This window comes from Eutrigla gurnardus, assembly GCF_963514095.1.
Source record: "Eutrigla gurnardus genome assembly, chromosome: 1".
Lineage (NCBI taxonomy): Eukaryota > Metazoa > Chordata > Actinopteri > Perciformes > Triglidae > Eutrigla > Eutrigla gurnardus.
In genome coordinates, this window is record NC_139915.1 from 31,976,894 (window position 1) to 32,003,044 (window position 26,151).

Sequence of the window (26,151 nt, forward strand, 5' to 3'; positions counted from 1 at the left end):
CCTCTCTCTTCTGTAGGCTTGGTGACGACTGACGGCCTGGCGGTGGACGCCGTCGGCAGGAAGATCTACTGGACGGACACGGGAACGAACCGCATCGAGGTGGCCAACCTGGACGGCTCCATGAGGAAGGTTCTCGTCTGGCAGAACCTGGACAGCCCTCGAGCCATCGCCCTCTACAACGAGATGGGGTGAGGCTTTTTATTACACTTTTTATTATTACACTGGAAGAACGAAAATAAAATGTTTTATTGTCATGAAAAAGTTATTTATTATTTGTATTCTTATTTTTTTCATTATTCATTGTTTAAAAGAAAAAGAAAATTATGTATTTATGTTGTGCTGTATAATAAACTCCAATTTTGATTTAAGAAAACATTTAAATGAAATTTAAAAAAAAAAGTTGTTATTCTCTGTTGTCTAAGGTCCTGATGATTATTAATTAATTAATGATTGCAGAGGATCTGGATGTCTGGATATTTATGATCCAGCATGTCCTCATCAGCTCGGCTCTAATTGAAATCTCTTTCTCGGGACCAGTTACATGTACTGGTCGGACTGGGGAGAGCACGCCAAGCTGGAGCGCTCGGCGATGGATGGTTCGGACCGCGTGGTCCTCATCAGCAACAACCTGGGCTGGCCCAACGGCCTCGCCATCGACACGGCCGGCTCCCAGCTGCTGTGGGCCGACGCCCACACCGAGGTCAGCGGCGACGCCAGATTACATGCGTGAACTTCCACCTTAACTCATAAACTGGAATCGGAATGAAGTCCTGGTGTTTTTAAGGGCTTCATACTGTAATGTTATTGGGCCGATTTATTCTGATGGGGCAAGTCACTCTGGATCAGAGGGACTGTTCAAAATAATGATAATTATAATCTCTCCCTTTTTTTAAACACAATGTTATAAATGCATACCATAATAGTAAAATAATTAGACACAACCCAAACAAAAAGCTGCAGGATTCATGAAGACACAGCAAGTTAATTAAAAACAGACATAAATGAGTAGAGATTTAAAGGTCAAATGACTGATTGACTATAATGTGTTGAGACATCTGTCGTCATGGTGATAATCCCTCATCTCTCCGGTCCCCTCCAAGCGCATCGAGGCCGCCGACCTGAACGGGCAGAACCGCCACACCCTGGTGACTCCGGTCCAGCACCCGTACGGCTTGACCCTGCTGGGCCCCCACATCTACTGGACCGACTGGCAGAGCCGCAGCATCCAGCGGGCCGACAAGAACTCGGGGACCAACACCATCACGGTGCGGGCCAACCTGCCGGGCTTGATGGACATCCAGGCTGTGGACAGGGAGAGACCACTGGGTGAGTCCGGGGGGGACCAGAAAGACCACGTTATAGATTCTGCATCTGTCGCTTCACTGTTCCAGAACATGTCTGTGCGGCGCTATCCAAGGTGCTGAAACGGGTGGACATCGCATGAAATAGATATTAGAAATAGTTCGTTTTACATGGGTCTTAACAGTATTATGAATATGATGATTTTTAAACCGAAATAGTCTATTTATCATGATTTTTTTGGGGAGAAACCAAGCAATTCTATCTAAAATCAGACATTAAGCTTCCCCAGAAAGCCCAAATGGAATGATCCTGTTTCGTAACCACATTTCCCACTGTGAGCTTTTGATTGAGTCGTCAAACAGTCGACAATCCGGGTCAGCCCTAGTTCACATGTAACTGTGACTGCGGCAGCTGAAATAGCCCGGCAGCCTCACGGGGGGGGAAAGTGTCTCCATCTCATTTATCCCTCTCATTTCCATCGACCTGCTCTGCACTGAATACTCTGTTTGTAGATTGTTTTGCAGTTTCACAGCTGAACAAGCAGCCGCTTCACCATAGCAACTCTCCTGATTGTTTCCCTTCAGCTCGATGTTGATGATCCCAAACGCAGCTTCTGTTGATATGCATTATGTCACTCTTCAGGTTTTAACAGGTGCGGCCGGAGGAACGGCGGCTGCACCCACCTGTGCCTGCCTCGCCCCAACGACACGTCCTGCGCCTGCCCCACCGGCATCCTGCTCAAGGGAGACGGCAGGTCGTGTGACGACTCCCCCGAGTCCTACCTGCTCTTCTCCAACCGAGTCAGCGTGCGGCGGATCTCCCTCGACACCAGCGACCACACGGACGTGCATGTGGCGGTGCCCGAGCTGCACAACGTCATCTCGCTGGACTACGACAGCGTGGACGGGAAGCTTTACTACACCGACGTCACGCTGGACGTCATAAGGTGCGGACAGACATGATGTCTCCGTGCAGACGGCATGATTCAATTTGTTCTAATCAAGTAGCCCGATGTCGTTTAATCTCCACCCTTTACTTGGTTCCGTAGGCGTTCGAACCTCGACGGCACCGGCATGGAGACGGTGATCAGTCAGGGCCTGAAGACCACAGATGGTCTGGCTGTGGACTGGGTCTCCAGAAACATGTACTGGACCGACACGGGACGCAACACCATCGAGGTGGCCCGCCTGGATGGGACCAGCCGCAAAGTCCTGGTCAACAACAGCTTGGATGAACCCCGAGCCATCGCCGTGTTCCCAAGCAAAGGGTAAGAGTTTCAAAACTGGGTTTTTAACGGAAAATGTCTCCTTTTTTTTGTGGAATAAAAAGTGGGATAGTAGCAGGAAGAAGTCTCTTCATCAGCTTTCGTCTCCCGCAGGTTCCTGTTCTGGACCGACTGGGGCCACATTGCAAAGATTGAGCGATCCCACCTGGACGGCTCGGACCGGAAGGTTCTCATCAACACCGACCTGGGCTGGCCCAACGGTCTGACGCTGGACTACGACACCCGCAGGTCAGAGAGAGACAGACAGTCTGGGGAAGGAGCTACCTGTCTAGCTTTTATTAGGATACAGGAGTCTTATAAATGAAAGGCTTCACGATCCAATTATCCCCGTTGGGGAATCGGATACATAATATCCGAAGGTTTAAGACAAGATAAGATCATCTTTTATGTACACAGTGTAGAACAAATTACCAGTTAAATTACCTTCTTGTGTGAATCTATTGTGTTTAAACTTGTGATGTTTTCTGCAGGATCTTCTGGGTCGACGCTCACCTGGACAGGATCGAGAGTTCGGACCTGAACGGGAAGTTGCGTCAGGTCCTCGTCAGCCCAGTGTCCCACCCCTTCGCCCTCACGCAGGTACCCCCACCCCGCTCCCCCCTCTTACCCCCTCCTCACCCTCAGCCTGAAGCCTCTGGGCTGACCCTTCCTCCCGGCTGCCTCCTCCACTCACCTGCTCTCTTTCACTCATCGGCTCCCCGCGTGACTCATCGGTTCGCCTCCCTTCGTTCCTCCGACTCATGCTGAACCCATTCGACTTAACCATTTCTTCTACTTCTTCTTTTCCACTCTGACCCTCATTTTTCTTCCTCCCCCCCCCCTGCCCTTTCTTCCTCCCATCCCCCTTCTCCTTGTCCGTGTTTTTTCCTCTCCTCTTCTTCTTCTTCTCCCTCGTTTCCCCAGTTGAAGCCGGTGTCCTCCCCTCTAACCCCTTTCTCCCGACTCTCGCAGCAAGACCGCTGGATCTACTGGACGGACTGGCAGACTAAGTCCATCCAGCGGGTGGACAAGCACACCGGCCGTAGCAAGGAAACGGTGCTGGCCAACGTGGAGGGCCTCATGGACATTATAGTGGTGTCGCCTCACAGACAGACAGGTAAGGAGCTGAGACACCGAGGACATCCCGATGCTTATCTGTGAGGACACGAGCTGCAGAAGCTGATTCCGACGTGTGAGATCGTAACATCGCAGGCAATGAAGGCAGGCGGTTCTTGGTGAACCACGGTTGCCGTAGAAACGGACAACAAACTGAGCACAGAGGAAGAAAATACCTGATTCCAAGATGAAGTTAATCCACGTTGAAAATAATAATTAAAAAAAAGAATGGAATAAAAAGATTGTATAGAAGTCTTTTAGAAAATTACATCTCATTTGATTTATTACTTCAGTTAACATTGTAAACATGAATTTATGGTCTCAATTACTAGATTAAAGTCTTCTTCAAATCAGCATGATGATCATTTTAATATATTAAGGTCCCATTTTGAGTAAAATCGACGATAAAGCAGCGTATGCTTTACCTTGTGATTGACTCTTATAGTATATATATATACAGTCCCATGGTAATAATAGGATATTTTACTAACACCACAAACTACAGCCTCAAATATGAACATGGGATTAAATTAGTATCTCTTCCAGTCTTAATAAAATCAAAAAAGATGAAGCCAATCAGATCTTTTTCTTTGCCTCCCTGTGAAAACAGTTTAAATTAGAAGTCACATTGACTTACAAGAAGCTTGTTAATTGGACGGCAGCATATTGTAGTAACCTTTCGACTGCAGGGGGTGGTCAAAATAAATTGGATTCCCTTCGCTTTAATGAGTTAATTATCTAAATGCGATGGATTTGCAGTAAAATGAGAGGTTTTCTCTGGTGCTCGGAAAAAAGCGACCACTTTTGTCCACATGGACGGACAAAATCAACACCAAGACTGTCTGGTGCTGACTGTGAACCTCTGCTCTCGTTCAGGTACTAATCTCTGTGGGGTGAACAACGGCGGCTGCACTCACCTCTGCTTCGCCAAGACCAACAGCTTTGTGTGCGCCTGCCCTGATGAACCGGACGGGCGACCCTGCTCCACCAGTGAGTGCCCACTGGGATCGAGCTTGCCATGTTTTTTTCTCCAAATCCCATATATTTGATGTATTTTTTGACATTTTGATTATCTGCAGCCCTGTGTTTATGATTTATGAACACGCAAAACAGGGTTTTTTCCAGGACTATCTTCCCAACTTCCCTTTTTCTTTTAAATTAACTGTGAAAAAGGTGTAAAAAGTTGTTTTGATACTAATTTTGGTCACATGAGGCTGAAGATTATCAAGACATCACATGCTAAATAGAATAACCAGAATTCATGTTTTCTCCCGGATGAGTATTAATTAACATGACGTGAGTTATTAAAACTCACCTGGAAGAAAAGTGAAATGAAAAAAAGTAAAGAAAACTATCACCTGCATTGTTTTCTCACTGGCCTCCGTAACTCTCCCGTTAAAAGAATACATTGACTTAAAGACACACTCAGGTTCTGATCTGCATGCCTTCATCAGTTTCAGGTTACGTCCCGACCTCTCCTGCCAGAGGAACCAGCAGCACTCCCGTCCCCAACAAGATCCCCAAAGCTCCGACAGACGCCCCACACGGGGAACCCTCCCCGGTCAAGTACGTCCCATGGTCCACTTCACTCGCTTTTTAACAGCAGATCCCCTTTTTTTAAAGCCATTTGTATCTCAGAGTACTTTAAAATGATGGATGGAGGACTGAGGATGATCTCATCCCACAGAGGAGCACTATGTCATTGTTATCTTCAACCAAACACACCAGCAGTAATACTACAGAAGCTTTTAAACTCTCCCTAAAGACACTCAAAGGAGTTTTTTAGGAACCAATGACATAATGGTTTGAATGCATACGGTTGTTACAGCTGATATTAAGTTCCTTTCTCAAGCTTACGTCTTGTTTTCACAGCTGCACTGACAAGAACCTGAACGTGGAAGGCTGCTTGAGCAACGTGGTGACGGCTCCTCACGGTCAGTCCACGAGAACGTCCTGTTAGGACACTTCATGGAGTCTTAAAGGGACAGTCGCGTCAGAGCGGACAGCTGCCATCTTACCCACATTTAAAAAGAACAGTGTATTTGTTTGATTCGTGTGGTTGAGTAGAGATAAGTCCAGGGTGTTTAGCCTAGCGTAGCTTAGCTCAAAGACTGGAAACGGGGGGAAAGTGCTAGCCTAGCTCTGTTGGGTGCGAAGCTAGCAAAGTTTGGTGTAGCTGTTAGCTATTATCTAGCTAGCTAATGCGATAACAGCTTCTCCCTGCCTCCGATTTGTACACAAGTATTACGGATGGCAAAAAGCAAACAAATATGGACGCTAACAGTCCAAAAAGATCCATCCTCATAGTTATTAAATGCAAATTAGGTGAACTAGTAATAATAATAAAACTGTACTAAAATAGCACTTCTCAAAAACACAGCTACAAAGTTTAATTAGACTAAATAAAATAGTTATTTGTTTATTTATTTCAATTAGACTGAAATAAATACAATGCAGTGAGTTTATAATGCTATATTTACAGAATGCTGCAATCTGGCAACCGTCGCTCAAAGTTTGAGGACGTAGTTAATTCTATATATATTATTCATCTTTATATATATATCATATATATTCATATATACATATTATTGTCTTTATGCTGTATAGATTAGGTGTACAGTTATATAATATATATTATATATATATATTCATCCTAAAATGATGAAACTGCATTTTCTATAATAGCCTGTAATGTTATTTTAATATTCTTTTAAGTAAAACCACACACACTGGGCTTTAATATCTGTGTCTTCTGTTGCAGGAGAAGGACTTCATATCAGCTATGTGATTGGTGGAGTTCTCACCATTCTGGCCATCCTGATCCTCATCGCTGCTTTGATCATTTACAGGTCAGGTTGACTCCCAGCGTTTCATAACTCACATTTCATACACAGCAGATGCTTTCATTTACTTATCCGTGTCTTTTCTCCACGGGTTCCATCCACAGACACAAAAAGTCCAAGTTTGCAGACCCGGGGGTGAGCAACCTGACCTACAGCAACCCCTCGTATCGGACGTCCACGCAAGAGGTCAAGATCGAGACGTCGCAAAAGCCTCCGATATACAACCAGCTCCGATATAAGAAAGAGGTAACGGTCTGGAGACGGCAAAACGTTTCTTCCTCGTTTAATACACGAATGGATTTAAAGGTGCAGTGTGTGGGGATTTGGCGGCATCTAATGGTGAGGTTGCAGATTGCAACATCCGTGAATGGAACCTCTCCATGTGTAGCTATAAGCTGCTAATTTCAAAGTTATTATCCTTTGATTATACTCTTAATAACTTGTAGGTCCCAGTAGCCCCTCCCCCCTAAATGCTGCACACTGTTCCTTTAAGGGGAATCCATGATAATTCCATAGCCACAGACTATGGAGGTGTAAGGTGGGTAACCATGGAGACAAATGACTTTGTCCGATTGATTGTGTTGAAACGTTGTACGACGCGACAAAAGCAGGTTCTCGACCCCGGCGCTCATCTTTTCTCCCTCTCTCTCTCTCTCCTCGCTGCAGCTCTCTCATCCCTACAACTCCCTCTCTCCCTTTATCTTTTGACCCACTTGTCCCGTGGAGAGGTAGTTACACAGCATGAAGGAGTGGTGTTGCTGTCTTTGCTTTCCTTCACTCCTCCTCCTCCTCCTCGTCTCTCACCGCATGCGACCTGCCGTCCTGCTGTCCAACAATAACAATTCCTCTCTTTTGGTGCAGTTTCACAGCTCTGTGATCAGTCGCATGTCAGTGTTTAAGGTTGGGTTTTTGTTTGTGAAACTGACATTTTGAAGGAGTCGCAGATACATTTGGTACATGTAGTGGTTCTTAAAACCCAGCACTACATTTCCCATCCATCCCACTGCAGGCGGGATGTTATTCATCTCAAGAGAGAATTAAAAGATGTCTGCTTTTATCATTAAGAGATTTGTACATAAGGCAGAATCCATTTCCACGTCCCTTTGTATTGCAACTCATTGCACCAGCTGTTGCAAAAAAAACACCTCCTTTTTAAATGACTGGAAATGTTCCGGCTGGATTGTGTGTGGCCCATTCCAAGCAAACTCACTGCTTTGGGTTATTTAGCGTCTGTTTGAACAGGTGTGCTTCTGTAACTGCCAACTGTATGTATTCTCTTTTGTATTTATTTTTTTGGTGCTGGAGACGAAGACACACGCTTTCAAATGAGTCCTGCGGCAACAGATTGGATAATTGGTCCACGGGTGTGATGCACAGTGCTGTAGTCTAAATAATCCCATCTCCCTGCTTCTGTGCCATTAGGAGGATCAAGGATGAGCTCAATAGCTATTGGAGGTCAAAGGTCAAGGTGACTGTGACCTCATGTCCGTCCCATTCTCATGAACGCAGCACACCCTGAGTGAATTTCTTCAATTTTGGCACTCAAAGTTGAACCGATTAGAATCTGGTGGCCTCACAAAACATCTCTTTAGACACAACCAAACGGTTTATGATCTAATTAGGAATGAAGTGGTGAGATTTTGAGACAGGCGTGGATGTAAACTGCAACGTGACGTGCAACCGGTTGTTTTTTTATTCTTAATCTGAAAATGAGAAACTAACTGAGAAGTGTTGTGTGACATCTTGGTCTGCAGTGTTGTGCATTCAGCTGCTGATGTTTTGCATGTTTTAAATAAGAATAAATAAGTTAGAAAGAGAGAGAAAAAGAAATAGTTTAACACACAGATGAAGGTGGATGTTCCCTTTTTAACCTGCTGACGTAGAGGCCATCACTCTGACTCACTCCCGTCTCTCCTCATCCAGGGGGGAGTGGACGGAGGCTACACCAAGGAGAAGATCCGCATCGTGGAGGGCGTGTGCCTCCTGTCCAACGAGGAGCTTTACTGGGACGACCTCAAACAGATCAAGCCGTCCCGAGGCGGCCTGCACACCTGCATGCGCACGGACACCGTGTCCCTGCAGGCCAGCAGCGCGTCGCTGGACGACGGCGAGACGGAGCAGCTCCTGCAGGAGGAGGCGTCCGAGTGCTCCTCCATAACCACTCTGACCCCGTCGGCCATCACCCCGCAGCGCCACGCCCAGCACAGCCTGCCCGACACCGGCTGGGCCTCCACGCGCAAGCCCTCCACCGAGAGCGAAGTGTGAGGGAGCCCACCCCCCGCCCTCCATGCTTTATCTCAACCTCCATTACCTAACACACACACACACACACACACACACATCTGTATTTATAGCTGGTGCAAACACACATATATAAATAGGTACAAACAGTTGCATACGTAGAGGAACGGTACAAACGAACCCGGTTAGACACAACTAAGCTCCCGTAAACACACTCCTGTCTCTGAAACTGGGGCTCCGTCCTACTTGTGCACACACACACACACACACACACACAGATATGCAGTACAGTCCTCCAACACTACCCTCAGTGCTACGGCCTTCAGGCAAACATGATAAACTAATGAGCATACTGGAATCAGAGAGCAGAGGACTCTGGGAGGAAGCGAAACAGAGAGACACCAGCGTTATCTGGAGCCTTTTTTTGAAAGGATGCAGACTCTCAATGCGACGCTTCTCTGTGTACAACTTCACCTTTTACCTTTTTGTGAACTTTTATTTTAATTTTTTTTGGATGAAGCTAGAACGACGTACTCCCTGGACGATGTCACCACGATGCTCTCTCTCCCTCTCTCTCTCTCCCTCTCTCTCTCTCTCCCCCCCCCCCCCTCTCTCTCTCTCTCTCTCATGCCACTCATGTCTTTATGAACTCTATTTATGAACGTTTTTTTTTTTTTTGTACTTGTGGAGTGGGTTTGCTGACTTTCCGTAAAACGGCGAGAGTGTTGCGTTAGAACAGAACAGGTATTCAAGAGTTGTATTTATGACAGTGCCAAAGGGTGGGAATTCACAGAGTCCCCATGCTTCTTTCAGCATCTACACTTCAACAGAAATGTGTTTTAATTGTGGGATGTTTGTTGCCCTCACCGGTGGGACACTTCAGTGATGATGCCACCTGTTCCCCTTGTTTTACAGCCTCCAACCCGGACAAGCAAAAGACTCGCTGCAGCTGGTCCTCTCAGCCGGTTGCAGAAGTCCCATCATCCTTTGCAAAAGTTAACGTGAAAGGAGCCTTTATGGGTTTTTTTTAAGTTGTAATCGAACCATTGCTGATCCTCGGGCATAGCAGAGGAAGCCACGATGAAGTAACAGCCTAAGTGCCAAACATTTTCCTTCTTTTTCCTCCTTCAGCTGTGTAATTATTTTTATCAGAGGTTTTTAAAATGTTTATGACATTCTTTTTACTTGGGTTCGGTCACCCAAATCACAAAAAAAAAAAACTGATTTTTTCTCAGACATGTACCACAAGAGTTATCCAGTCAAGCAGATTGTTGTGGTTTTATTTATCCAGGTGTTAGACGTGTGTCTCTGGGATTTCTGATGCCCCAAAACACTGGAGTTTTCTTACCCTCTCAATGCAATCTGTCATTTAGGGTTTTTTTTGGTAGGTTAACATTGGTCTTTTTTAAAGAAAACAGGAAACATGTTCCTCAGATTTACCAGCCAGATGGAAAATAATCTACAACAGCACTTACTATTGGGATTTCAAGCTCTTTAATTCTTTTTTAGTGTTAAATAAATAAAAAAGTGCATGCATTATGCATTTTAATCCGCAAATGTTCCCTTATCTATGCTATCTACCCATATTCTTGACTAATGCCATTTTCTACTGTAACATTAGCTGCCTAAAAGAAGGAATACACCATTCTGCCTTCCCTGTCCATTCTTACACCACCAACAATGGTCTTATGTGAAGAGTGTTGTTTTTTTAAAGGCTGTTACAAAGATTAATGAGATAAGCAATGATATTACATTGTTCTTTGGCCAAACCCCCTCAGGGCTAGTTTTTTTTAGATAATTTCATCACGACAAATGTCAATGTGGTTTCAAATTGATTTTGGCTCTCTGTTGTTTTGGGGTAGGGATTAAAAAATTTAAAAAAAACTTCAACACACACGACTAAAGTATCTGCGCTGGCGATGAACTACTGGAGGTGCATGAGAACATTTGTTCTTCTTTTTTTTTGTCATTTGAGTTTGGATCCATCAACGCTAAATCTGTAATGCAAAGGTGTACTTGCAGTATCTGCCACAGTACAGTATAACAAATGGGTAACTTAGGAACACTGTGCATGTCTGACCCCCCCATCAGACAGTGAGGGTTATAGTTTAGAAATGTATCACTGACAACTTACTGAAAAATGTATTTAATACAATATATTATGCATTGCTTTAACTTTAGACTGCCATTCTGTCTGTCGTTGAAATATGGTACAAGGAAATACTATATTGCTATATTGGCAAATATATCGGTTAGACTTTATAGAACCATGTATTTTGAAGTATCCGCTACAAGCTCAGCAACTTGCTGATTTGCTGCTAGACGAAGCACTGAGGCCAATGAAAGAGGGTCTTGGCAGCTACATAACTCCAGTCTCTGACGGTTGGTTGACAGTAGGCCTACAGAGCATCACAGCGACCCAGTATCCAATCATCCCGGCTCACAGTCCCTCCAACTCTGCTGCAGGAATGCGAAAACTGTACAGATTTTATCATGCGGATATAAGCAAACATTTCTGTTGAAGATATTGTGTTGATTTAAGTTGTATAGTCTTTTGTACAAAGGGATTTCATGACCGTTTTTAGACTTGTATTAATTTTACTCACTGGAGAAGAACATGTTTTTGTTTTGTTTTGTTTTGTTGTTGTTTTTGCTGGATCATTTAACCACTGTGTTTCCAAGCCTTGTAAATGATAGGGAAGATGCCAGTTATTTAATAGTGCTCTTTTATCTTATGAAATACTGGTCGCGTATAGCTGTTGTAAAGTTAACAAAAAGAGGTATTTATGATTTCTGTTTGGTTGTCACTTGATGTGTAAATATGAAAAGACTGTATATGTATTTCCATGGCAGTACTAACAAGCTGTGTTGTGTGATATAGTGAATGATCCCTTTGCTATCTTTTAATATAAAATTGCATTTGCATTTCAATGAAAACCTTTTTGGTTCACTCATCTATGCACCTATTGCAAAATGCCTTTCCTCATCAGACACGATCAAATAGCAATAAAAGGAAAAGCAGATGTCGGCTTCTGCAGATAATTACAGACACAACAATGGGAGCAGAGATGTAATCAGAGAGTCTGGGTTTGGGAGGCATGATGCCAAGTCATCCAAACAGAGCAACGAGGAGACAATAAAAGTGTAAACATTGTACAAAAAGTATAATGACATGCTTAAATAACATTTTTCATACATAACTTTTGGAACCAAGTTGAATTCTGTTAATATAGTCTCTGATTGAGCCACTTCATGTTGGTGGTAGAGATTTTACACAAATGCACATGTAGGGTGGTAAATATCAATGCAAAACACAATGACAGCGAGTAAAAACATCCTAAATCCAAACATTAAAAACAAGGGTTATATTTAAGAGTAAGATGTAAGTTTAAAAAAGGTCACAAACAACTTTTAAATCGCTAAACCAAAAATACTGGGCGGAGGACTTGGGAAGCTAGTGTGTGCATGTGACGGCTACGCCGCTTTTCATTGGTGGTTCAACCGGAAAGGGAGTTTCAGGAAGTTCCGGCGTTTGAACCAATCAGCAGTAAGCTTCATGAAACGCACTCGCTTCAAATGAGAAGAAAACTGAGCGGTCTAGACAACCAGCAACGACGGGCGAGAGAAAGACCGAACAAAGAGAAGTTACCGCGACTCCTCCTGTGATTTTGTAAGTGTTCATTAGCTGCCGTTGGTTTAAAGTTTTATATCATAAAGAACTGCGCCATTTGTTTTAGAAACGGAAGCGAATGTTCGATGCTAGCACAGCTAACGCGTAGGCTAATGTTAAGCTAACTCGGCTAGTCAGTATTGTCCGTTTGCTTCAACCAGCGTTGCTGTTTGCCTGCAACGCTTGATGATGGATATATAATTAATGCTCGGCAACAGTTCATAAATCCTTCCATGGTCGGATAGGCCAGTTTAGCTTTTTTACATGTGCGTTTTCACGCGTTGGGTAACCGAGATGGACCACGTTGTGTGCGTTGCTATGGCTAACCTGCTAACTGTCCTCGTTGCAGCAAGATGGAGCTGGATGGAGTTATCGGTCGGTCAGAAACGGGAACCCGAGGTAAACACAAGCCCAGCAGGCACCGTCTCCACCACGTTCACAGTCACCGGGGTGTGTTGAAGTCACGTGGGTGGAGGGTGAGAGAGTGATGAGTTGCACCAATCAGTTGGGGTGTTTGCTGCAGTGGCAGCAATACTTAAACCCGACCCCACCTGAGGACACACACTGTGCACAGGGGCCATCTGACTCCACCCTCCACCCTTTTCATAAAATATGAGAAAAATATATATTATAAGTTTGTATTCTGTGCTTTTGATTGACCATTTAGATTCAGGAAGAACGTTTTCTAGAAACTGATGCAAATGTCAGATACTACTATAACACGCTAACCTGGCTGGTCAATATTATAGTTAATCAATAGTTTATTTGTGTCAAATAGGCCAGTTTTTTTTTTCTTTTGTATTTAGCTGCAAAAAGTTGTGCAACGTTAGGAGTGACAAAGTTTTGATCACATGACTATGGCTAAATTCTGCTTGGTTTTTTATTACAGCGTACCGCCATGAAGTCCTCACATTACCGGAGGAGGAGACTGGGTGGAGTTAACGGTCGGTCAGGAACGGGAATGCAAGGTAAAGACAAACTCAACATGATGGAGTGACCGTTGTGTGTTGAAGTCACGTGGGTGGAGGGTGAGAGAGTGATGAGTTGCACCAATCAGTTGGGGTGTTTGCTGCAGTGGCAGCAATACCTCAACCCGACCCCACCTGAGGACACACACTGTGCACAGGGGCCATCTGACTCCACCCTCCACCGTTTAATAGAATAATAATTAAGAAAATATATATTATAAGTTTGTATTCTGTGCTTTTGATTGACCATTTAGCTTCAGGAAGAACCTATTCTAGAAACTGATGTCAAACAAATGTCAGATACTACTATAACACGACAACCTGGCTGGTCAATATTATAGTTAATCAATAGTTTTTGTGTCAAATAGGACAGTTTTTTTTTTTTTTTTTGTATTTAGCTGCAAAAAGTTGTGCAACGTTAAGAGATTGACAATGTTTTGATCACATGACTAGAGCTAAATTCTGCTTGGTTTATTTGTATGCAGGCATTGCAGCTAACCGCCATGAAGTCCTCACATTACCGGAGGAGGAGACTGGGTGGAGTTAACGGTCGGTCAGGAACGGGAACACAAGGTAAAGACGAACATGATGGAGTCCAGAGTGACTGTTGTGTGTTGAAGTCACGTGGGTGGAGGGTGAGAGAGTGATGAGTTGCACCAATCAGTTGGGGTGTTTGCTGCAGTGGCAGCAATACCTCAACCCGACCCCACCTGAGGACACACACTGTGCACAGGGGCCATCTGACTCCACCCTCCACCATTTTAATCAATAATAATAAATAATGTACTCATTTTGTGTTCATTTTTTTTGTTTTTGATAACTGAACAACAACTAACCTCTGTTCAAAAATGTCTATTTTTCCAGAAACGATCTCGGTTCTTTAAGTCTACCATCTGGAAGTGGCAGGATGCTCTCAGCTCACGGTATGTTTCTGGAGGTCTTACATGACTTTATAAGCGTTTCCTTTCCTTTGCACCAGGTTTTTAGTGTTTCAGTGTTAAGTGTCGGGCCAGATTGCGAGTGTGTGCGCGTGTGTGTGTCGACACACTAACGTATCGCTTCGTGTTAAATTGAGTAAAGTGAGCATATTGCTCATGACAGTCAATACAGCTGCTTTTAGATGAATCAGTTCAACTTAATTACTTTTTTTTTTTAACCTGGAGGTTTTATGATGCTGCTCCTTGACATTGTAAGTAATGGCAGATGGCTCTATCCATTCAGTGTTTCCCAGGAGCCCTTTTTAAGGAAGTCGGCCTGCAAGTCTGTCCTTCAACAGGAAACTCATGGAGAAATTCACTTCCTGGCCCCACAAATGTCCCGTAGCTCAGACTGTTGGTGCAGACTGGAGCAGTGCTGAGAGAAGTGTACAGCATTTAGATGCATACAGTACCAATGAATACTAAGAGAATGATGGTGAGGGGGCAGAATTTAATGCAATTGTTTTTGTATCCATATCAGGGCTCAACACTGACTTTAAAAAAAAGTATTTCTAGTAGTCTCATTTGTTGTTTGTAAATTCTGCAAATATGGATGAAACGGTGATATTGTAACATTGGTAGAATGTTAACGATAACAGGACACCAGGAATGTTGCATGCATTGCAACTATTTTGTTTCTGTCAGTCTCAGGGATTTTTTCTTTTGCCGACCGCGTGCTTCGTGCTGCCTGTCGTTGTTTGTACACCGCTGAGGGCATGTTATAATGGCCCCTTCACACAGAATGAGGTTTCAGTGCACATCACAGTCCGCTGAGCCCGAAAGTTGACGAGTGAAACGCTGAACCTCGCTTTGCTCAACACGGCAAAAAAGCCATGGTGGCACAATCCGTTGGACATGATGGGTTTCAGAACACAGCGGTGTCATCGTCACTCTGTCTGAAAGGCCCTGAGAGTTGGAACAAATGGAATATTGACCTGTTCTCATTTTGAATGAAATGCTGACGCATTCAACAGTTTGTCATTATATTACATGTCTTTTTTTTCTCCTTTTTGCTGGGCAGATGGTACAGAACAGCATGTTGGGCGTGATGGCCAACAACTTCAGCAGTGTTGCAGCTGCATGTCATTCACAGCATGGATATGGATCCACTGTGCATCCTGGGAAGCCCTCACAGTTGTATAGTGGGCTTATTGCTGGTGAGCAACACAGCAAGGCGTCTGTGTTTACCTAAAATAACTCAAGGCGTCACCACAGAAAACCATGCTGCTGACACACACTGTAGTGGATGTGCACGAACACTCATCCCTCTGAGTCAGAGCGCTACATCACAGTAATACCGTTTACTGAGGCTGTTTTGCAGAGGTGACTGGAGTGGGTGGACAACCTGTAGAAGGCATTGCCGTTTATGTGATTGCCTTGCATCATCAGAGGCCACAGCTCATCTTAAATATCAGCATGTTCTCTGTGGCTCCGTCAGCCAGCAGCCGATCTCAGGCTTGGGTACTTTGTGCATTTGATTAAAGGTGCTGAATATGATTGTGAGCATTTCTATTGGCACATGGCAACAACTGAGCCGACGGCTCGCCACTATCAGCAGTGCAGAAGTAAGGGCGGCACTAGCGGAGTTTTGGGTCCTGCCCGTACTATGAACATCGTTTAGACCGCTGGCCAGCGAGGGCGCTCACATACAGGAACATGCACTCTAAGCCTTTACGACGAACTTAAAACACTGCTCAGGTAGATGTGATTCCACTTTATTTTAAAGCAAAGCAAACAGGTTTTTCTCTGCAGCATTATTAATGCTGTGAATATCAAATTAGCACATTAAGGCTGAGCAATATGACATGAAATTATCATAATTGTCATACACCTAAGTAATAATGAAAGCAACACTCTTCACCTGTGAGCAAAACTCTCTACAAAGCAGAGAAGCTAAATGTGTGAGAAAATGTCATCGTGACCTTTGGCATGTTCCTGCTGGTCGACCTCAACCTCAGATATGGTCACCTGACACCTTACTAACACTGCAGTTCATTACCTGAGACCTTCATATGGTGGATGTATTTGTAGTTAATCAGCTGTTTTATACATGAAAAGGAGGGTGTGCCAGTGGTTTACGTACTAAAATTATTTAGTTTTTTTTATTAAACTGTAATTCTAAGTTCAATTCCAACTGTAATAAACATTTGTCATTGCAGTCAATAAAATTGTAATTCTTAAGAGGCTTGTGTATTTTTTATTTATTTTTTCTCTTTTACATTTTTTTTTTAATTTTATTATAAAAAAAAAATGAACAGCCTAATCCAGAATTGGTTGGACACAGTTCCTGATTTTGAGACATTTACGCCCATGTTTAAATGGTTAGAATTATATTCAATTAATCAAACATTTTTCTAGCAGCAATGGGAATATTTATAGAGCTATGAATGTTTTTTATTTTTTTTTATGAGGGTGGATTATTGTTGAAGAGTGAAGAATTCAGGATAGATGCTCGTTGGTCTGCACATTTCCTTTTTGACCGGGTACGTAAGGTAATGCTTGTAAATGTTTTGGCTATTTGCATATTTTCAAAAAGTATGTAAGACTGTGCAACAAGTAAGTTTGGCTTTGAAAATGTAAGTTCTGTAGGAGTTTGTCCCAGACCTCTGCAGCCTGATGGCTCAAAGCAGAGTCCTACAACTCTGGATGAACAGCTGCCTTCACTCCTAGAGGACTCGAAAGGTGATGTGTGCTCCTCTCTGCACATCCTGCACAGTCTTCTATTTTCCACTAGGTGGCAGTTGAACATCGATGTTCCTCCCGGCTGGTTGGCTGCGTGTGGCCTGATGCTCTCAGTCACAGGTGTGTAATAAGGCAACACATTTCACTGGATTTATTCTGTTTCAGAAACACCAGAGCCTGAAGGCGCCACACAAACCCAGACGGCTCCTACGGGGAGGCATCTTGTTGGGTTAAACTAGTCTTTGAAGGCGAGTTCATTCCTTCAAAAGGAAAAAAAAATCCCTGTTTTAAATTGTTGCATTTTTCTCACACATTGAGTTACTTGAGGGGACTTTTGACCAAAAGGAAAAAAATCTCAAATGAAATAACTTTTTCATGAATATCCTTTTGGTACATAGTTACTCTTCTGCTGTATTATAACACTTTAAATGTGTTGCATTTAGAATTAAGTACAACACCAATGGTATAATATGCAGCTGATGTGATCAAATACAAACAAAGAAAAAAAGACCACATTTTGAGACCCTTTCTGTCTATATGAGTTCAGATTAATCCGTTTTGGCAAATCCAACTCAAAGGCTTTGAGCACATAATAGTCCTCTAATCCAGCTGTTGGGGTATTGTGTGACTCGGCTAATTAGGAGTTCAGTTCACGTGTCCTGTGTTTGCCTCTTTGCTTCGTTCGTAGCCCTTTTTGATCAGCTTTCCTCCGTCAACACTGATGGAAGTGCTGAGAGGAGAGGTTGCTGAAGGTCGAGCCCTCATTTAACAGCGTGCATATTAAAGCACCTGTGTGACGGTGTTACCCGCCGACAACATTCTCCTTTTGACCTGAGAGGTCTGAGGGCGATGCCAGAGCTTACTTCTCATTGTTCCGTTAGCTTATTTACTTTCCCGATATGGGATGAAAGATATTTCTTCAGTGCTTTTAATCTGTTTAACTGCAGGGATCATTTTGTAAGTTAAAATGCAGCCAAAGACACTCTAGGAGTTAATCTATTATTCATCTCAACGCTTTATTCCTGTTCGGAGTCGTTTCTCAAAGGTTGCACGGTCTTGTTTACGGCAGAGCGTTGTCATTAACCTCGGAGGTCACAGAGAGCTTTAACACTCGATTCCCAGCTAACTTTTTTTCCACGCGAACCCATCAACATGAACACAACGATGCCCTCCTCCTGCATCCTTTGCCTCTCAGACTGAACCCGGTGGTTTCAGACTGTCTGACACCACTCCTCTCGCATCCACGGAGCACGAGGCTGTGTCCTGTATCGGGTTGATGGGAGGCGGTTATGTCAGCCATGTTGAAATGTTTTGTTCAAAGATGTTTTCAGGCTTGTGTTTGTGAGGTTTGTTCCCCCTCTTCTGTCCGAGGATGCCAGAACTCTCTTTCCTCCCTCTGTCTATGCTGCATTCCTCCAAGTCTAAAGAGTGAAGCCAAGGCTGAAGTGCCTTCAACGTGCATTCTTTCATACGGCCAGCAGGAGGCCACTCCTATGGTTGCAAAAATAAATCTGTTGGTAAATAACTCTGAGGAAAATAACCCTAATTCTTACTTGCTTTATTACCTCAGTAAACATTGTAAACATGAGTTTATTGTCTCAATCACTGGTTTCATGTCTTCTTCAATCCAGCATGATGTTCATTTAGTAAGTTATGGTCTCGTTGAGACTAAAATTGATCATTAAGCCGGGTACGCTTTAGGGAAGAGTTGCCTTGTGATTGACAGGTTCCTACCGAGGCGTTGTCTGGTCCGGGTGTTGTCTCTGTTTTCAGGCCATGAAAATGAATTGTTACCTTTTGGTCAGCTAAAAAAAAGGAAATGACAAATCATCATCAATCATTTCCCAGATCTGTAAGTAATATAAACAAACTACTTATATTGTTTGAGGAACAGCCACAAAACCCAACATCTTCAGTTTACAGGGATAGAAAGCGGATAAATGTAAATTATAAAATTTTATGAATAGAATATATCCACTGGAATCATCAGAGAATTGCAATAAATGTTATAAAACAAAACAACTACTACTTTTTGATTGTTAAATTTGTGTACATTACAATTTGCAAAAGTATTAGCATATGTCTGTTTGCATGCCTGCCAATTAAAAGCAAAGCACTTTAAAAAGCACATGACATGGCTCATGTATCAGGACTGACCCCAGACCAGACTACAGGTCATTTGCACCAATCTCAAAGTCGACAAGTTGAATGTGAATTATCTTAAGAGTTGACACACGTTGAAATGAGCTCCTTGTCTCGCTGAATACGTCCATTTAATGCCGTTTCACACTTGAAGTCGCTCCCTCACACGTCCAGGAGAGATTTAAAATGGAGCTCTCGTCTCACTTCATGTGTCCCTGCAGAGAAACGACCAGGAGACTGATCATAGAGGACTGATCGACTCCACGTCGTGACTGCAGGCGGCTCTTGTTTTCTTTTTAACTGAACCCGCCGGGGAGCTTCCAGGAGAACCCAGCTGCCCACAGATGTTTCCTGAATATGTCCAAGACCTCGGGGTGGGATAAAAGCTATGGGGCTTCTCTTAAAAGAGAGAAATCCGTGTGTTAAGCCGAAGGAGGCTGTCGTGTCGAGCGTCCCGAGGGACCTGTACCTTTTCACGGTGCTCTGAACACACTCGTACAGGTTGCTGTGCAGATGTGAGCCGCCGATCAAAGGGAGGGTTCGGTATATATCGACAGCCAGAACAGCTTCCTCTGCTAACCAGGTCATGTTGAGCTGTTCAGCTCCTGGAATATGACCGATCGGTGAAGTCACCTCCCCGGGGCCCCAGCGAGCTGTGCCTCATGAATATGCAAACGTACCGGTTTGACAGCACATGTTAATGGTAAGATGCAGCCCTGTGTCAGTGATTCACAGTACAGTCATCATCCCAGTGAATGAGAGCAGAAACAGGATTAGTCCCAGCCAGATCCGGGGGGAGAAACTTTAGTTTCCTCATCACTCTGATCATGTGATGTACATAGTTGGGTTATATCTGGGGTTATTTAGGTGTACTGGCTTATATCACGGAAACACCTTTTAATCCGTCCCATCAAGATCGAATCTTCACATGCAATCACGCCTCCCTCCAAAATTGGCCTTGCATGCAGTCTGATGAAGCGCAGCCACGTGCCTCGCCCACGTGCACGCTCCCCTTCCTCGCCGTTTTCACGCTCGGCTCCGGTGTTGCCGCCTGTGCAGACGCTGTAGCTGCTTTGTTTTTTAATAAATTTGCAAAAATTTCTACATTTCTGTTTTTTTCTGTCAAGATGGGGTGCTGAGTGTACATTAATGAGAAATAAAATGAACTTTTTTGATTAAAGCAAATGGCTGCAATGAAACAAAGAGTGAAAAATGTAAATGGCTCTGAATACTTTCCGTACCCACTGTATGTCTGAATGTCACCAAGAAGCTGGTGACCACAGCTGAAGGTCGACACGTAGACGGACGTACATGTAAATGTCTCAAATGTGTATTTGCACAAAAGGGATGCAGGCACATACAACTACAGTGCTATTCAAATAGAAGTTAACTGATGCAAATGATTCGTTTCTGAGCTTTTTTTCCTCCCCTCGACTTTTAGTTTCTCCTCTTTGAGCCGATTCTTATGTTCAGACATAAACGCAGCCCGACCATATAGGATTCTGACAGCCGTCTAGAAACACCTTATAATTAGGAGCGGCTAATGCCTTTGGCTGAAGTTTTGTTCCATTTCTAGCTGCGTGGCGGTGAAGGTGTTCAATGAAACCACAAGGGAGCACACACTATAATAGTTGTAGTACTTTAGTTTCCGTCGTGCTGCCGTGATTGATTTCTGGTTGAAAGACAGTTTATTTTTATAAAGCTTGTGTCTTTGGGCAAGTCGAAGAAATCGGCTCTTAGTCTGATATCACAGAGGCGGCGTTCAGAAACACTGCAACTCCTCTCTGCTCTGAGAGCCCTCCAAAGAATGTTCTGCATCCTCTGCACTCGTTGGAGGTGGATGGGTGACGGAGCGGACGCGAGGTGTAAAGCTACACAAGCAGATTTAAAATAGATGATGATTCTCTCTGCAGTGTTCCCAGTCAGTCCCAGTTATCCCAGCCTGAACGGTGATGAACCTCTCACAAGCCATCAGAAGGAGAACAGGAACTTGTTCCATTAAATAACCAACAGGCTGCACACCGAGGAGCTTGTTTCTTATCCAGCGTCTCCTTTAGTCGGGAGCTAAAAGTTCTAAATATGAGATAAGGAGCGTCTTTGTTGCCTCTAAACATGAAGGCAGCCAACAGTGCGGACTAACAAACAACAGAAGTAACGACGGACTAACAGCGTTGACCTGAGCCATGGGCGTCGCCACCATATATTGACGGGGGGGGGGCGGGACTTGAGGGTTAGGGTTAAGTATTTTTATTAATTAAATAAATTAAAAAAATATTTATTTTATTTTTCAGTTTTATATTTAAATATCTCTATCAAATCATCATATTCATAAAGACATTCTCTGATTCCAATATACTAATGATTGCGGATTTGTTTGAGGCAATAAGGGTTTGGCTAAAGTCTGTCATGATCTGTGTTTTCATGTTTTGATTCCCTGGTTTATTTTGTGATTTTTGCCCTTGGTGTGATTTCCTGTCTCGTACTTCCTGGTCCTTGTTGTTTCCGCTGTCTTGACTCCCCCATCCTCTCGTGTTGATTACCTTGCCTGCCCTAATGTGTTTCACCTGTTCCTCGTCAGCTCCCTGCCTCCCTGTGTGTGTATATAGTCTGTGTGTTTCCCTTGTGTCCTTGTCGGATCATTGTTGCTGTTGAATGTCGTTTGTCGCTACCCTGCACCACGTCATGTCCCTGGAGTTTGTTTTTGTACCTCGTCCTGCCTCCCGTGTCCCTTCGTGTTTGGTTCCGTTTCGTAAGTGTTTCTTTGTCTGGTGTTTTTGCCCCTGTGGTCTCCTTCATTTGATACTTTGTTTTTTGTCTTAGGTTTTATTTTGTATTTAGTTTATTATTTAAATAAAACCTCTGTTTTTCTGCATTTGGGTCCTCACCTCCCTTTTTCGAGTCCACGCCTGTTTCCAAGCCCCCTCAAACATGACAGAATGATCCGACCACATTAAGGACCCAGCAGCTAATATGGACCTAGCAGCCTTTCTTTTATGTGGCTCAACGCATGAGCTCCGGGAGGCTACCTATAGACTCCAGTGTCTCCAGGCCGAGCACCGGCATGCTGAGGGAGAGGAGGAGAGGCAGTCGGCCCTGGCGAGGGCCAGGGAGCTGGTTTCCGCCAGCCCGTGGCTCAGGGGCTCATTGCCTGCCTGGGTCAGGGGCTTCCTCCTAACCCCTGAGCTTCAGCCATCCACAGCCAAGCCTCCAGTCCAGGCCTCAGCCACAGCCAAGCCTCCAGTCCAGGCCTTAGCCACAGCCAAGCATCCAGCCCACGCCTCGGTCACAGCCCTTGTCTCGGCCTGTGGTCTTCAGTCGGCGGCTCGGCCGACACCTGCCAGTGGTCTTCAGTCGGCGGCTCGGCCGACACCTGCCAGTGGTCTTCAGTCGGCGGCCCGGTCGACACTCTCCTGTGGTCTTCAGTCGGCGGTCCGGTCGACACCTGCCGGTGGTCTTCAGTCGGCGGTCCGGTCGACACTCTCCAGTGGTCTTCAGTCGGCGGCCCGTCCGTCGCCAGTCCCGGCGGACGATCGTCCGGCACCAGCCCAGACAGGGGACCGTCCCACACCTGCTCCTCGCAGCCTATTGGGGGTTCGCCTGTCACCAGTTCCTGTTCCGACGGGGGGCCGTCCCGCGCCTGCTCCACGCAGCCTTCGGGAGGTCCGCTCGTCACCAGTTCCTGTTCCGACGGGGGGCCGTCCCGTGCCTGCTCCACGCAGCCTTCGGGAGGTCCGCTCGTCACCAGTTCCTGTTCCGACGGGGGGCCGTCCCGTGCCTGCTCCACGCAGCCTTCGGGAGGTCCGCTCGTCACCAGTTCCTGTTCCGACGGGGGGCCGTCCCACGCCTGCTCCACGCAGCCTTCGGGAGGTCCGCTCGTCACCAGTTCCTGTTCCGACGGGGGGCCGTCCCACGCCTGCTCCACGCAGCCTTCGGGAGGTCCGCTCGTCACCAGTTCCTGTTCCGACGGGGGGCCGTCCCACGCCTGCTCCACGCAGCCTTCGGGAGGTCCGCTCGTCGCCCGCTCCTGTTCCGACGGGGGGCCGTCCCACGCCTGCTCCACGCAGCCTTCGGGAGGTCCGCTCGTCGCCCGCTCCTGTTCCGACGGGGGGCCGTCCCACGCCTGCTCCACGCAGCCTTCGGGAGGTCCGCTCGTCACCCGTTCCTGTTCCGACGGGGGGCCGTCCCACGCCTGCTCCACGCAGCTTTCGGGAGGTCCGCTCGTCACCAGTTCCTGTTCCGACGGGGGGCCGTCCCACGCCTGCTCCACGCAGCCTTCGGGAGGTCCGCTCGTCACCAGTTCCTGTTCCGACGGGGGGCCGTCCCGTGCCTGCTCCACGCAGCCTTCGGGAGGTCCGCTCGTCACCAGTTCCTGTTCCGACGGGGGGCCGTCCTACTCCTGCTCCACGCAGCTTTCGGGAGGTCCGCTCGTCACCCGCTCCTGTTCCGACGGGGGGCCGTCCCACGCCTGCTCCACGCAGCCTTCGGGAGGTCCGCTCGTCACCAGTTCCTGTTCCGACGGGGGGCCGTCCCGTGCCTGCTCCACGCAGCCTTCGGGAGGTCCGCTCGTCACCAGTTCCTGTTCCGACGGGGGGCCGTCCTACTCCTGCTCCACGCAGCTTTCGGGAGGTCCGCTCGTCACCAGTTCCTGTTCCGACGGGGGGCCGCCCCACGCCTGCTCCACGCAGCCTTCGGGAGGTCCGCTCATCACCCGTTCCTGTTCCGACGGGGGGCCGTCCTACTCCTGCTCCGCGCAGCTTTCGGGAGGTCCGCTCGTCACCAGTTCCTGTTCCGACGGGGGGCCGCCCCACGCCTGCTCCACGCAGCCTTCGGGAGGTCCGCTCGTCATCCGTTCCTGTTCCGACGGGGGGCCGTCCTACGCCTGCTCCGCGCAGCCTCCGGGAGGTCCGCTCGTCACCCGTTCCTGTTCCGACGGGGGTCCGTCCGACGCCTGCTCCACGCAGCCTTCGGGAGGTCCGCCCGTCACCCGTTCCTGTCCAGACGGGGGGCCGTCCGACGCCTGCTCCACGCAGCCTTCGAGAGGTCCGCTCGTCACCCGTTCCTGTTCCGACGGGGGGCCGTCCGACGCCTGCTCCGCGCAGCCTTCGGGAGGTCCGCTCGTCACCCGTTCCTGTTCCGACGGGGGGCCGTCCTACTCCTGCTCCACGTCGCCCTCCTGAGCGGTCCCGCCCGCTAGGTCGCCCTCATGCCCGGCCTCCTGAGCGGTCCCGCCCGCTAGGTCGCTCTCATGCCCGGCCTCCTGAGCGGTCCCGCCCGCTAGGTCGCCCTCATGCCCGGCCTCATGAGCGGTCCCGCCCGCTAGGTCGCCCTCATGCCCGGCCTCCTGAGCGGTCCCGCCCGCTAGGTCGCCCTCATGCCCGGCCTCCTGAGCGGTCCCGCCCGCTAGGTCGCCCTCATGCCCGGCCTCCTGAGCGGCCCCGCCCGCTAGGTCGCCCTCATGCCCGGCCTCCTGAACCCCCCCTCCTGGCCCCCTCCACCCACCCTACGTATCATGGACCTTGGGGACGTCTGGGATCCGTCCCTTAAGGGGGGGGTACTGTCATGATCTGTGTTTTCATGTTTTGATTCCCTGGTTTATTTTGTGATTTTTGCCCTTGGTGTGATTTCCTGTCTCGTACTTCCTGGTCCTTGTTGTTTCCGCTGTCTTGACTCCCCCATCCTCTCGTGTTGATTACCTTGCCTGCCCTAATGTGTTTCACCTGTTCCTCGTCAGCTCCCTGCCTCCCTGTGTGTGTATATAGTCTGTGTGTTTCCCTTGTGTCCTTGTCGGATCATTGTTGCTGTTGAATGTCGTTTGTCGCTACCCTGCACCACGTCATGTCCCTGGAGTTTGTTTTTGTACCTCGTCCTGCCTCCCGTGTCCCTTCGTGTTTGGTTCCGTTTCGTAAGTGTTTCTTTGTCTGGTGTTTTTGCCCCTGTGGTCTCCTTCATTTGATACTTTGTTTTTTGTCTTAGGTTTTATTTTGTATTTAGTTTATTATTTAAATAAAACCTCTGTTTTTCTGCATTTGGGTCCTCACCTCCCTTTTTCGAGTCCACGCCTGTTTCCAAGCCCCCTCAAACATGACAAAGTCTGAGATTAGGGTTAGGATTAGGATTAGGATTAGGATTAGGGTTAGTGGGTTCGAGTTGGGGTTTGTTAATTCAGGATATGATGTCTTTGCCCAAGCCTATTTATCTGGTGGTGGTAGAAGTTAAAAAAAAACTAAAATAAATAAATATAAAATAATAATTAAAAAAATTAAATAAATTCAATTAAAAAAAAATATTTTTTTTTTGGTCAGTTTTATATTTAAATATCTATATAAAAGCATTATAATCATACAAACATCCTGTGAATCCAATATTGCTAATGCTTGCAGATTTGTTTGATGGGATAAAACCAGGCAACCAGGGTTTGGCTAAAGTCTAGGATTAGGGTTAGGGTTAGGATTAGGATTAGGGTTACTTCCTTCTTTTGTTTTGGCTGTATCTCCGGAATGGTAATTCGTAGCTCTTCATTGTTAAAAACGATGTCAAGGTGCTACAGGAGTCAAGTGTTAAGGAGTCAAACAAAATAAAAACAAATGTCTCAAATGGGTGAAGTATCCCTTTAATGCTCAGTATGACAGTATGAGACTTTCAAGAGAAAACAGAGAGCCCACAAGTAGTTCAGGGACGACGTCGTTGTGGAGCGACGCTTGCAAACCGTCATATGAGGAAAATGCAATATGCAATGTTGACTATATCACTATCAAACACACAGATATTAAATTGTACTCCATTCTGCTGCTTTCAGGCTAATGTCAATATACAACAAATTGCTTGATGAATTTATTGAACAAATTGAACATTGAACTGAACACAAAAGGCACCAAGAAGGGAAGAAGAAGAAAAGCATTAATAGTCTCATTCAACCAACTCAAAAAGATTCCTGAGCATCCCGATG

At 46.1% G+C, this 26,151-nt stretch overlaps 1 protein-coding gene and 1 long non-coding RNA gene across 6 annotated transcripts in view; both read left to right on the forward strand.

The window, feature by feature from the left end:
• Positions 1-11,703, forward strand: part of lrp4 (low density lipoprotein receptor-related protein 4) — a 104,384-nt gene extending 92,681 nt beyond the window's left edge. The window contains exons 25-39 of one of the 4 annotated variants that reach the window (XM_084018467.1): positions 17-188; positions 538-700; positions 1,101-1,326; positions 1,945-2,248; positions 2,351-2,569; positions 2,681-2,815; positions 3,058-3,166; positions 3,491-3,683; positions 4,559-4,672; positions 5,137-5,248; positions 5,555-5,616; positions 6,444-6,531; positions 6,630-6,771; positions 7,192-7,253; positions 8,449-8,573. In XM_084018467.1, the coding sequence (XP_083874593.1) occupies positions 17-188; positions 538-700; positions 1,101-1,326; positions 1,945-2,248; positions 2,351-2,569; positions 2,681-2,815; positions 3,058-3,166; positions 3,491-3,683; positions 4,559-4,672; positions 5,137-5,248; positions 5,555-5,616; positions 6,444-6,531; positions 6,630-6,771; positions 7,192-7,233 (2,081 nt within the window). In that variant the 3' untranslated portion in view covers positions 7,234-7,253; positions 8,449-8,573. Of the gene's footprint in view, positions 1-16; positions 189-537; positions 701-1,100; positions 1,327-1,944; positions 2,249-2,350; positions 2,570-2,680; positions 2,816-3,057; positions 3,167-3,490; positions 3,684-4,558; positions 4,673-5,136; positions 5,249-5,554; positions 5,617-6,443; positions 6,532-6,629; positions 6,772-7,191; positions 7,254-8,448 lie in introns of all 4 variants that reach the window. The other 3 variants (XM_084018468.1, XM_084018465.1, XM_084018466.1) reach the window with 3 other exon arrangements.
• A 623-nt stretch (positions 11,704-12,326) lies between these two features.
• On the forward strand, positions 12,327-16,648 carry LOC311013843. 2 transcript variants are annotated; one of them, XR_014597197.1, is made up of 6 exons: positions 12,327-12,436; positions 12,786-12,835; positions 13,326-13,404; positions 13,890-13,977; positions 14,269-14,327; positions 15,403-16,648. It is a non-coding gene; the product is annotated as an uncharacterized lncRNA (long non-coding RNA). The 2 variants fall into 2 exon arrangements; XR_014597198.1 differs by lacking the exon at positions 13,890-13,977.
• Positions 16,649-26,151: the final 9,503 nt, after the last annotated feature.